Below are 12,111 nucleotides of genomic sequence, written 5' to 3'. Positions count from 1 at the left end.
TGTGTGTGTGTATATATATATTTATATATATATAATGTTCGATGGCATGTGTAGCTGCAGATACACATGCTATGCATAGCTCTTCCGACATCTAGTGTTGGGCTCGGAGTGTTACAAGTTGTTTTTCTTCGAAGAAGTCTTTTCGGAGTCGTGGGATCGAGTGACTCCTCCTCCTCTCTGTTCCATTGCGCATGGGCATCAACTCCATTGTTAGATTGTTTTCTTTCCGCGGTCGGGTTTGGACATGTTTCCTTTCGCTCTGAGATTTTGATTCGGAAAACCACCTTATTCGTCAGTATTGTTTCGATCGTGTTTCCCATCTAGCATCGAATTGGTAGAACCGTCGAACCTTCCTTTTTTCCGCCCTTCGGGCCTGTTCAACCATACCTCATGGAAAACCTGATGGATCGGACTCCATTCCGAATCTGCCTTCATTGCCACTCAAAGTATCCCTATACTGTTGGGATGGGGCCACTCACCTGAAAAGCAGGATGTCTGCAGGGGTGATGGAATGCCCTCGACCTCATGGAACACCTCTCTGCACTTCCTGGTGGACACAGATACCCCCGCAGGTGTCCCAAAAGGAAAGGGGGAGTGGAAGAGAAAGAGACAAAACACTGCCACGTCTTGCCGGTCCAGCCAGGCACCCTGTATCTTCGGGGGCAGGTTGTTGTTGACAGTGATAGTAGAGTTAGTGCACTCAACTTCCTTGAAACTGAATCTCTCTTTCTGATATGGGCACGGGAGCGGTAGAACACCACCGGGATGCTCCAGGACTTTTCTTGGATAATAATAACTGTTGGCACAAGTACTAACACTGCATTACCAAAAACCCAAACTGAGTACCATAACAATAAGTACTGCAACACTAGGGCTGGCTTCACAGAGATTCACTGTTGCACACTACAATTAGAACTGTGGTTGCACTTACCATGCACAAGAAAGGCAAACAAGGGCATTAATTATATTGCATATAACTTTCCTGCATGCATAGGGTTAAACTAAAAGAACAAAAACAATCCAAGAAATACAAATGTCCGCTCTGGGTCTAAACAGTTAGGGTGGCACAGTTTTGTTTGGTTTTACTGTGTGTGTGAAAAACCCTTCAAAAGCAAATTCCTCAAACCTGAAACAGGCATGAATGACACAATTTAAATCCAAGAGTTATGCTATTAGAAAAAGAAAAGTCATGTAAATGCTCTTTTAAAATTGCACTGTCACTTTTTGTAGTACTTGAGCTCAAGCAGATTTCCTGAAGCACATTTAGGCAAGTAACTACAATAATAATGTAGAATGTTCAGAAATGCATTTGTCTCTTCAAGATAAGCACTCTACCAAAATACGAGGTCTGAAATACACCAGCTGCACTAGGAAAGTGCGGCCCTCAAAGAACAAACTCCCTATTGAGTACTAGTCACTTAGCTGCAGTCTCTTCCGGAGTGCTGGAGGAATGCCCGGTGTCAGCTGGTTCAGGAACAAAGAACAGAATTGCCTCAAAGGTCCTGAATACGAGGATGACAGCAGGAGCTGGACTACCAAATCAGATGCTGAGATCAGGAAGCAAAACAAAACCAAGCAGGGAGGAATGCTTCACTCTGCTACTTATAGCCAATCAGGAAAGCAGTTGAGTTTCCACATGTGTATGAGTCACTACACCCAATTAGAAGCACATGTCTACACCACACCCAATTACACGTATACACCTGCTCACATTAGCAAACAAGCATTGATAAAACGAATTGTGTAACACAGCACATTATGTTTCTTTAGAAACATGAAGGTTTAACTAAGAACAGAGATATGATTTAACACTAATACCTGGGGATGTTGATACATAACGCAGGAGGCACCTTGGGGATTCCTGACATATACAGATCAGCACTTTGTAATTTGTGCCTTTCTCCAGACCATTGGGGGGGGGGGGAGAGATTGTGAGGCCTGTCGATCATTTCGATCAAAGAAGACCCTCCTAGATCGCAGAGCCCGAAGACTTGAAATGGCGTCGAAAAGCAGCAAACATCTCAACGTCATGGAAGAAGAGCAGGCGCAGACAGCAGTCTCCATCCGAGACACAGACTCCGAACAGGATTCGGAAGACGACAGACTCATCAGAGCTGGCCAGCATGTGAGTAAATCTGCCCCTAAACCCCTGCACAAAAAACATTTAAAGGCCTTGGGTATACCACTGCCGGAAGGCCATGGTTCGGCCCAAAAAGACTGTGTGCGACCGTCCTTTGGGGTCGGTGCCGAAAAAGGCCACTCCGTCTATTTTGGAGTCAAGTAAATCTGTTATAGGCACCGTTTCGGACTCCAGTAAAAGAGCCTATTCTTTGGAGTTGAAAATTCTGCAATCCGCTTCAGAGCCGAGACCTTGAACTACCTTTTCAGGACGAAAAAAACAACACACTTCGGAGCCGAAAAAGTCCTCATATACAGAGGAACAATGACTATCAAAAAAGTTGAGAGAATCTCATAAGACTTCTGAGGAAGAGCCTGAAATTGAACCAATTTTACAGGTTATAAATGAGAGACAATCCAGAATACATATCCATAAGGAGACAGGAAGAATTATCACTGCACCTCCTTTAAAGACAAAAAGAAAGCTAGCTTTCCAAGAGGAAAATGACTCTGTACAGCCACCAGCAAAGGTGCAAAAACAAAAGGAGAAACCACTACCTCTCCATACTTCTCCTCAATCTCCACAATTCTCTTTTTCACCTCACAACAGCCCACCACCACTGCCTTCTCCAACACATTCTTTATATTCACAAGGAGGTATGGCTCACTCATGGGATCTCTATGACCCTGATCCCATCCCAGATGACCCAGATATTTATCCATCAAAACCATCTCCTCCAGAAGATGCCACTGCATACACCCAAGTAATATCCAGGGCAGCAGCTTATCATGGGGTAACCATGCATTCAGAGCCATTAGAAGACGATTTCTTACTTAATACACTGTCTTCTACACATTCAAGGTACCAGTGTCTTCCAGTGTTACCAGGCATGGTTAAGCATGCAGACCAATTTTTTAGCAAGCCTGTAAAAGCCAGGATTATCACACCTAGAATTGATAAAAAGTATAAACCTGCACCTCCAGACCTAGATTACATTACTCACCAGGTCCCTCCTGACTCAGTGGTAGTCAGTGCAGCAAGAAAAAGGGCAAATAGCCAGTCTTCAGGAGATGCACCACCTCCTGATAAGGAGAGTAGAACATTTTACGCAGCAGGGAAAATAGTTGCTACACAAGCAGCAAATCAGTAGAGAATTGCAAACTCTCAGGCACTCTTAGCCAGGTATGATAGGGCCCATTGGGATGAAATGCAAGATATTATACAGCATCTCCCAAAAGAGTACCAGAAAAGGGCACAACAAGTAGTAGAAGAGGGTCAAGCGATTAGCAATAATCAGATAAGATCCGCCCTTGATGATGCTGATGCAGCTACAAGGAGTATAAACACTGCCATCGCAATCAGAAGACATGCATGGCTGCGCTCCTCTGGTTTTAAACCATAAATTCAACAGGCAGTACTTAATATGCCTTTTGATTAAAACAAAAAAAGCACCTCTTAGGCCCAGAAGTGGACACCACTATTGAAAAGCTGAGGAAGGACTCGGATACTGCAAAAGCAATGGGCGCTTTATACACCACCTCATATAGAGGTTTCTTTAGCAGGCCACAGTTTCAAGGAGGTTTTAAGCCACTCGGAGGCTTCCACCTCCCAATCAAAGCAATCACAAAAAAACCAGTATCAACGAGGTGGGTTTAGAGGATCCTATAGAGGTCAGTACTTCAGAAATAGAGGTAAATTCCAAACCTCTAAACAAACATCACAGCCTAAACAGTGACTTCCTTCCCTTCCTTCCACTCCACACATCTCCTGTGGGGGAAGACTACAGCAGTTCCACTCATTGGCCAAATATTACCACAGACAACTGGGTATTATCAATTATCCAAAATGGCTATTGCCTAGAAATAATATCCACCCTTCCAAACATTCCACCACTATATCACAAGTTGTCCCCCGAACATACAGTTCTGTTACATCAAGAAGTACAATCTCTACTGTTAAAGAAAGCAATATAATTAGTTTGTCTCAACAAGGAACAGGAGTATACTCACTATACTTCCTAATTCCCCAAAAAGATGGCACCCTCAGGCCCCTCAATCTATACATCTTGTCAGAGCATTTTCACATGGTAAGTCTGCAAGATGTTATTCCACTACTACAAAAACAAGATTTTATGACTGCTCTAGATCTCAAAGATGCATATTTCCACATACCCATCCAATCAGCTCACAGAAAATACCTCAGGTTTGTCATAGCAGGAAAACACTACCAGTTCAAGGTGTTGCCATTTTGCATAACAGCTCCAAGAGTGTTCACAAAGTGTCTAGCAGTAGTAGTGGCTTACTTAAGAAGACAACACATCCATGTATTTCCATATCTACACAATTGCCTAATAAATCAAGCAATCTTACACAATGCCAAATCACACTTGTTAAGTGATAGAAACTCTGCACACACTAGGGTTCTCTCTAAACTAGCAAAAGTCAGACCTTCAAGCAGCACAATTACAGCCGTACCTAGGTGCTATCCTAAATACTCAACTAGCTCTAGCATATCCAAATATACAAAGGATACAAGCTTTCCAAAATTTAATACCACTCATACAGCAAATCAACAATACACTGTAAGATTTATCATGAAGATGCTAGGAATGATGGCATCTTGCATAGCAATTGTACCGCATACAAGATGAAACATGAGGACACCACAACAGAGCCTTACACAACAATGGACACAAGCGCACAGTCAACTTCAAGATCTAGTGTTGATGGACTGCCAAACACATATGTCTCTTCAATGGTGGAATTGCAGCAATTTAATGAAGGGGCGGTCGTTTCAAGACCCTGTGCCTCAGACCACAATAACAACAGATGCATCAGTGACAGGTTGGGGAGCTCATCTCAACAACCTTGCCCTTCAAGGGGAATGGGACTCAAAACAGGTAAATTAGCACATAAACCATTAAAAATTATTAGCTGTGTTCCTTGCCCTAAAATAGTTTCAGCCACTTCTCAAACACAAGACTGTCTTGATAAAAACAGACACTATGACGACCATGTATTACCTAAAGAAAGAAGGCGGGACACATTAATCTGAACTTTCCCTTCTAGCCCAAACAATATGGAAATGGGCAATTTACAATCAAATGTATCTACTAGCAGTATGCATCCCAGGAATACACAATCAGCTAGCGGGTCTCCTAAGCAGAACACACCAACAGATACACAAATGGGAAATTCCCTCTCAAGTACTGCATCAGTACTTTCAAAAGTCGGGGACACCAGAAATAGACCTATTCGCAACAAGCGAAAACACAAAATGGCAAAACTTTGCATCCAGACACCCACACCCTCTATCCAAGGGCAACGCTTTTTCGATCAACTGGTCAGGGATATTTGCTTACGCTTTTCCCCCTCTCCCAATACTTCCTTTTCTGGTAAAAAAAAAACTGCGTCAGACTTCTCTCAACATGATACTCATAGCCCCAACGTGGGCACAACTACATTGGTACACAACACTCCTAGACCGGATTTGTTATCCCAAAATAAAGGACAAATCAGACATCCACATCCCTGTGCACTCAACTTAGCTATTTGGCTCCTGAAGTCATAGAATTTGAATACTTACAACTTCCATTAGAATGCATGGAAGTTTTCAAACAAGCATGCAAGCCTACAACTAGGCAATGCTATGCTAGCAGATGGAAACCATTTGTTTATTACTCTCAATCTAAAAATACTGACCCACTCACAGCATCAATACAAGACATTGTATGCTACCAAAAGTCAAATTTAGCTTTCTCATCTGTTAAAATCCATCTTACTGCATATTAACATATTTGCAGACTGTACAGCATACCTCACTCTTTAGAGACCCAGTTATAAAAGCCTTCACGGAAGGACTAAAACATATTATTCCACCCAGAACACCACTTGTTCCTGCTTGGAATCTCAATATTGTACTCACAAGATTAATGGGCCCACCTTTTGAACCCATGCATTCCTGTGAGATTCAATTCTTAATTTGGAAAGTTGCTTTCCTAGTAGCCGTTACTTCATTACGAATAGTTAGTGAAATACAAGCATTCACTCTTGAAGAACCTTTTTTCTAAGTACATAAACATAAAGTTGTACTTACAACCAATCCAAAATTTCTGCCAAAAGTGGTATCACCTTTTCACATAAACCAAACAGTGCAATTGACGGTCTTCTTCCCACAGCCAGATTCAATTGCAGAAAGAGCCCTTCACACTCTTGACCTTAAAAGAGCTCTAATGTACTATGTAGATAGAAAAAAAAGAATTCAGAAAAACAAAACAGCTTTTCAATGCCTTTCAACAACCACATAAAGGGAATCCTATCTCTAAGCAAGGGTTGGCAAGATGGATTGTTAAATGTATACAAACTTGTTACATTAAGGCAAAAAGACAACTTTTAATCACACCTAAAGCACATTCCACTAGGAAGAAAGGTGCATGTATGGCATTTTTAGGAAACATACCAATGGCAGACATATGTAAAGCTGCCACATGGTCTACACCACATACATTTACAAAGCATTATTTTGTGGATGTATTTTCAAAGCAACAGGCCAATGTAGGTCAAGCTGTCTTAAGAACCTTATTTCAAACAACTCCAACTCCTACAGGCTAGCCACCTCAGTTTTTGGGGAGAGTAACTGCTTTCTTGCTAATCATAGCATGTGTATCTGCAGCTACACATGCCATTGAACGGAAAATGTCACTTACCCAGTGTACATCTGTTCGTGGCATGTAGTGCTGCAGATTCACATGCACTCTCCCTCCCCCTCGGAAGCCTGTAGTTGGTTGTATAATTTGTTCATATGTACATTTGCAAAGACATCTATTTTTACTTACTATTTCTATACAACATTTATATTACTACACTCTATCACTCCTTCCTACACCCTTTTGCGGGAAAACAATCTAATACCGGAGTCAATGCCCATGCGCAGTATGGCAGAGAGGAGGAGTCACTCGATCCTGTAACCCCAAAAAGACTTCTTCGAAGAAAAACAACTTGTAGCACTCAGAGCCCAACACTAGATGGCAGAATAATGCATAGCATGTGAATCTGCAGCACTACATGCCACGAACAGATGTACTGCATGACTCCAGTGCTTTTTCAGTTAAAATTACACCAGAAACCAGACAAAAAGTGTTTGTGGGGGAATGGGGGGTGACCACGTCAAAAGAGGCACTTTCCTACCTGTATGTACTTACATTTAGCATGGACATCTCTCCTCTTACACATACCTTTCACTTCTTTCTCACCCGCCTGCGGGAAAGCAGTCTAACAAAGGAGTTAATGCCCATGCACAATATCTGCACAGTTTGTCTTACAATTATCAGAGTTCCAGGACTTTGTAAAGTGAACTGTGACTTGCTGTTTAGAGTGTAAAATAAATAATAAAATTATATAGGGTGTCAGGTTTTTCCTAACACACAGCATTTAAATGACTAAGTCAACTGTGCAAACATTCCAAAAATATGTTCCAGTAGTTGTGAAAGCCCATTTTTTATATTTCTGTGTGATTAAAAAACTATATTAATGGGATGAAAACAAATCTGAATACATTGTATTGCTGTGCAAGGGATGTCTTCTGAAACACAATTTTCACATATTGTTCATACACAACATAGTTTAATCAGTAAAGCTGCAAGTTAGTTGAAAGGTTTTTGGGCATTTCTTGGAAATTTAGTGTGTGTGGACGACAATATGCTACCAAATCATGGTTTTGTGATATATTTATTAAAAGTAAGTGTTTAAACAAACTGAGAAACACTACTGCCCTCATGGCAATGCTGTTAATAAACTAAAAGAAGTCAGGGGTCTTGTGTCCCCTACATGTAGGCTAGATTCTTGTGATACATGCAGCAAACTTTAGTCTACTTAATCAAATAAGAGTTGTTTTATACTGCAGAAATGCTGAGCTCACATATTTGAAGGTGAATCATGTGAGAATGAAGAAAAAGGTGACTCTGCAACCTATTTGTCTAGGATCATACAATTTGAGACCCATTTACGGGTCAAGTACATTAGTTAGGTCGAGTAGATTATTTAAGTTACTCAACCTGCAGGTCCAGTAACATTTGTATGATTTTTCGTGGCCTGAATACTACATTCTACAAATAGATGCTTACAGGGTAAGTAACCTAATCCTTTTATACTGTGCTTTTATTATTTAACTATGCATGTTGATCTTGACCTGTCTCGTCACTTTAGATAGTTCAGATATTTAATCACTGTTTATTCTGCCTTCTTCTAGGAATGATGACATTGATCTAATTTTGTCTGAAAACAGTTTTTCTAGCCCACAAATAATGAAAGCTCGCTATTTAATGTGTCCTGGTTGGTAAGTATAGTATATTTATTTTGACTAGCATTATATGAGTTCTTCTTTATTATAAATGGTGCCAATCACATTTGCACAGTTTGTTTTTGTTGATATCCATTTTTAACCTACATGTTATTGGAATAAGAGACTTCTGACTGCAGATTCCTCACCTTCGAAAATACCCCATGCTTCAGACTGGATCCAGAAAACTTTGAAGCAGTACCCCTCCACACTGGGAATTGGCAGCTGCAACTCCTTGTCAACGTCAGTCTGCATCAATACATATTTCATGAGCAGTATCACAGCATGCGGGTGGGTGGCATTGTTCAGCTCCATGTGGCATTGAAATGATGTGCACGGTGTCTATTTAGATGCCATCTCGGGCCTGACGTCAGGTTGTTTTCTTTCTGCGCCAGTCAGCTCAGATTCAGAGTGGAGCTATCCCCAGTCTTTTTTGACTGACCTTTTTTCAATGTTTTCTCAAGAGTTTTTCTAGACTTGTTTCCCTGGTGCATTAAGGATGTCTGTTAGTAAGGCTGGTTTCAAGCTCTGTGGCACCTGTCACCGATAAATGTCCGTGACAGACCCAAGTTTGGTGTGCCTCTGGGTTTAGGCATGCAATCACAACATCAAGACCTGCGTCAGTCATGCAACCCACGGCCTTGAGGGAGGAGTACCTCAAGCTGCTTGATGTGCAACTCCTCGACGTTCACAATGTCGGTCAAGAGGAAGGTCGTGAGATAGGTCACAGAGCCACATCAAGCACTCATCGTCAAGGCTGTTGGGAAAATTGGGTGAGTCCCACCAGCACAGGAAGAGCAAGAAGTTGAACAGATCTTCAATTTCACCACCTCTGTCGAAGTCATCTAACAAGATAAAGGATGCGTTGGCACTTGAGACCTAGCTCTATGGTGGACCCTGCATCTGGGCCACCTCTGTGCTTACCAGAGTTTCCAGGAACCAGAGCGACCCCTGGCCTGCAAAGCAAATTTTATGAGGCCATGCACCTCATATTTGGGTGTCCAATCCTGCTGGAAGGCTATTCAGGCCATGCGGGCTCAGGAGGGGCCCCTACTGCTTTTCTGGCGGCGAAGGGGGACAGAGTCCCCGTGTCTGAGTCGTTGCCTTATTTATATGATAGGCCTGGATTGGGAGACGAATGGGAGGGGTCTGCTGACCCTTATTGGTACTGGTTAGACGAGACCGAGGACAACTGGCCCGAGGAACTGGCGGACGACAGTGACTGCACACCTCGCAAGACACTGGCCTGGTCTCACCCACTACATGGGTTTGGAGGAGGGTGCCTCTTTCACAATGGTGACGCAAAGCACAGCTGAGGTCCTGAACCTTACGCTGCCCTCAATGGCAGTCAAGACAAAGGTCTTGACAGAGGTGCTTCGACCAGTAGTTGCCCCCCACAGAACCAGTGAAGGCCTTATGGATGTCCTACTCGGGCCTGGTTGAAGCCCTGGACAGGGGCTTCTGTTCATAGGAAAATTGCCCTCCGCCATCGCCCCGCCCCAAGGAACCACCTAGCTGAGTACCACTGTCTTTTTGGTTAATATCCAGGCCTCTCCCATGGACATGCCATTTGATGGCTCTCGGTTGTTTGATGAGAAAGCATAATTGTTGCACATTTTCTAGTACATTATGATACGTTCCCATTTGCAGTGACCCCTCCCCCATGTTAAAGGCTCCCTAAATATAGGACATAAATCACTGGAGAGTTTTGGCCATCTTCCCATTTCCTCTCTCACTGAGCAAGGCTATGCAGTTGGCACAATTAAGGGATACATATTAGCCCTGTCTGCTTTTCCTGTACCTTCTGGAATTGCCATCCCTCTTTAAAGTTGAGGTTTCTTAAAGGACTCATAAATAGGTTTTCGCAAATGCCCTGTTTCATGCTCCATTAAGACCTAAATCTCATATTCACCTTTTTGAAGGGTTCCCCTTCGAGCTGTCAACTGTGTTAATGGACTGCTTTTCTTATTGCTATTACCTCGTCAAGGTGCGTCAGTGAGTTGCAGACACTGTGAGTGTCTTGCTGAATAAATCTGTGCATCAAGATGTGAAAAGAGAAAAAAAGGGGTGCACTTAGTCTACCACTCCGAGGTGAACCTTTCATGGGCAACAACCCCGGGATGGGACAAAGACCAGGTGCACATGAGTAGCAGGCAGAGGATACATAAGAGGCTGCTACCAGGGAATTAACGTCAAAGGCATGGGTAGAAGTGGCTCCTGTATGAGATCCTCCAGGGTGTTTGTGAAGTGCCTGACAGTGGTGACCATTCATCTTCGCTTAGGCTGTATCCAGGTTTTCCCATACATCGCTGATTGGCTGATAAAGAACTTCAGCAGGCAACAATGATTATCACACACTCAAACAGCTGTTAACTTGCTTCACTACATAGGGTTCAAATCCAAAGAAATTCCACCTCCAACCCTGGCCTGACTGTTGAACACGATCTCATGAAAACCATTTCCCAACCAACAGAGGGCAATGGCATCTCAGCAGCTGCTGCCTCTTATTCAGTCAACTCGTCCACTTACTCTAAGAACTGTAATGAAGCTAATGGATTAGATGGCATCCTGCAGAGCAGTTGAGCAAAATGCCAGAATACTCATGCACCCACTCTTAACAATGTCTTATGCGGCATCGGCCGCAGGCGGAGGGTTATTGGGAAGATCCAGTGTTGATAAAGGCTAGCACTTGGCGCTTTATGCAATAGTGCAGAAGAAACAACCTATTGCTCAGCAGGCCTTTCTTGAGCCCCCTTTTTTGGGTGACCATCACTACTTACACATCACTCACTATATTTGGCACATAACTTGGCAACATGACTGTACACAACACTTGGACCCCCTCGGTATCAGAGTTGACATCAACTGTTTATAACTAATGGACATCAACCTAGTTCTCAAAGACTTCTTTAGGCATCTTCAGGGCAAAGTAGTCCACATAAGGACATGGCAGCTATTGTATTACATACAGAAACTAGTTTTATTCCCTATTCCCTATTCCCTATCCCCTATCCCCCTCCCCTGTTGTCTGCTTTGGCACTGGGACCTGGCACTTGTAAATCCACAGCAAGATTTACCTGTTAGCAGAGCACCCGCTGGAGGTGGGCAGTGACTTTGGGCACCTGTTGATGCAGGACACATCAACATGTGCACAAATAGGAACTCTGTGCTTTTCAATGCAGTCCAGAACTTTACTCTTCCTTATCAGAGATTTTTGTGTCTCAAAAATGTTTTCTTTTTTAGTGCAATAGAGACAATGTCACCTCCAAAACGCCCGGATCGTGCGTTGCCCAAAGGCATGACATGCCTTTGTATGAGTTTGTCGACAAATGCACATACTGTGTAAGGAAATACCTCCTTGGCATGGTTACCCCCTGACTTTTTGCATTTGCTGATGCTAAGTTTTGATTGAAAGTGTGCTGGGACCCTGCTAACCAGGCCCCAGCACCAGTGTTCTTTCCCTAAACTGTACCCTTGCTTCCACACTTGGCACAGCCCTGGCACTCAGATAAGTCCCTTGTAACAGGGAAGGTCTCTAAGGGCTGCAGCATGTCTTATGCCACCCTAGGGACCCCTCACTCAGTACATACACACTGCTTCACAGCTTATGTGTGCTGGTGGGGAGAAAATGACTAAGTCGACATGGCACTCCCCTC

The 12,111-nt window shown here is 43.1% G+C and overlaps 1 protein-coding gene across 1 annotated transcript in view; it reads left to right on the top strand.

Annotated features, from left to right (window-relative positions):
• Positions 1-12,111, top strand: part of DNAAF9 (dynein axonemal assembly factor 9) — a 597,478-nt gene that overhangs the window by 454,377 nt on the left and 130,990 nt on the right. Inside the window, exon 31 of the mRNA XM_069205040.1 lies at positions 8,366-8,452. Coding sequence (XP_069061141.1) covers positions 8,366-8,452 — 87 coding nt within the window. The remainder of the gene's footprint in view (positions 1-8,365; positions 8,453-12,111) is intronic.

This window comes from Pleurodeles waltl, chromosome 1_2 (genome assembly GCF_031143425.1).
Source record: "Pleurodeles waltl isolate 20211129_DDA chromosome 1_2, aPleWal1.hap1.20221129, whole genome shotgun sequence".
NCBI lineage: Eukaryota > Metazoa > Chordata > Amphibia > Caudata > Salamandridae > Pleurodeles > Pleurodeles waltl.
The sequence above is the reverse complement of the archived record's forward strand: the minus strand, read 5'-3'. Positions and strand labels throughout refer to the sequence as shown.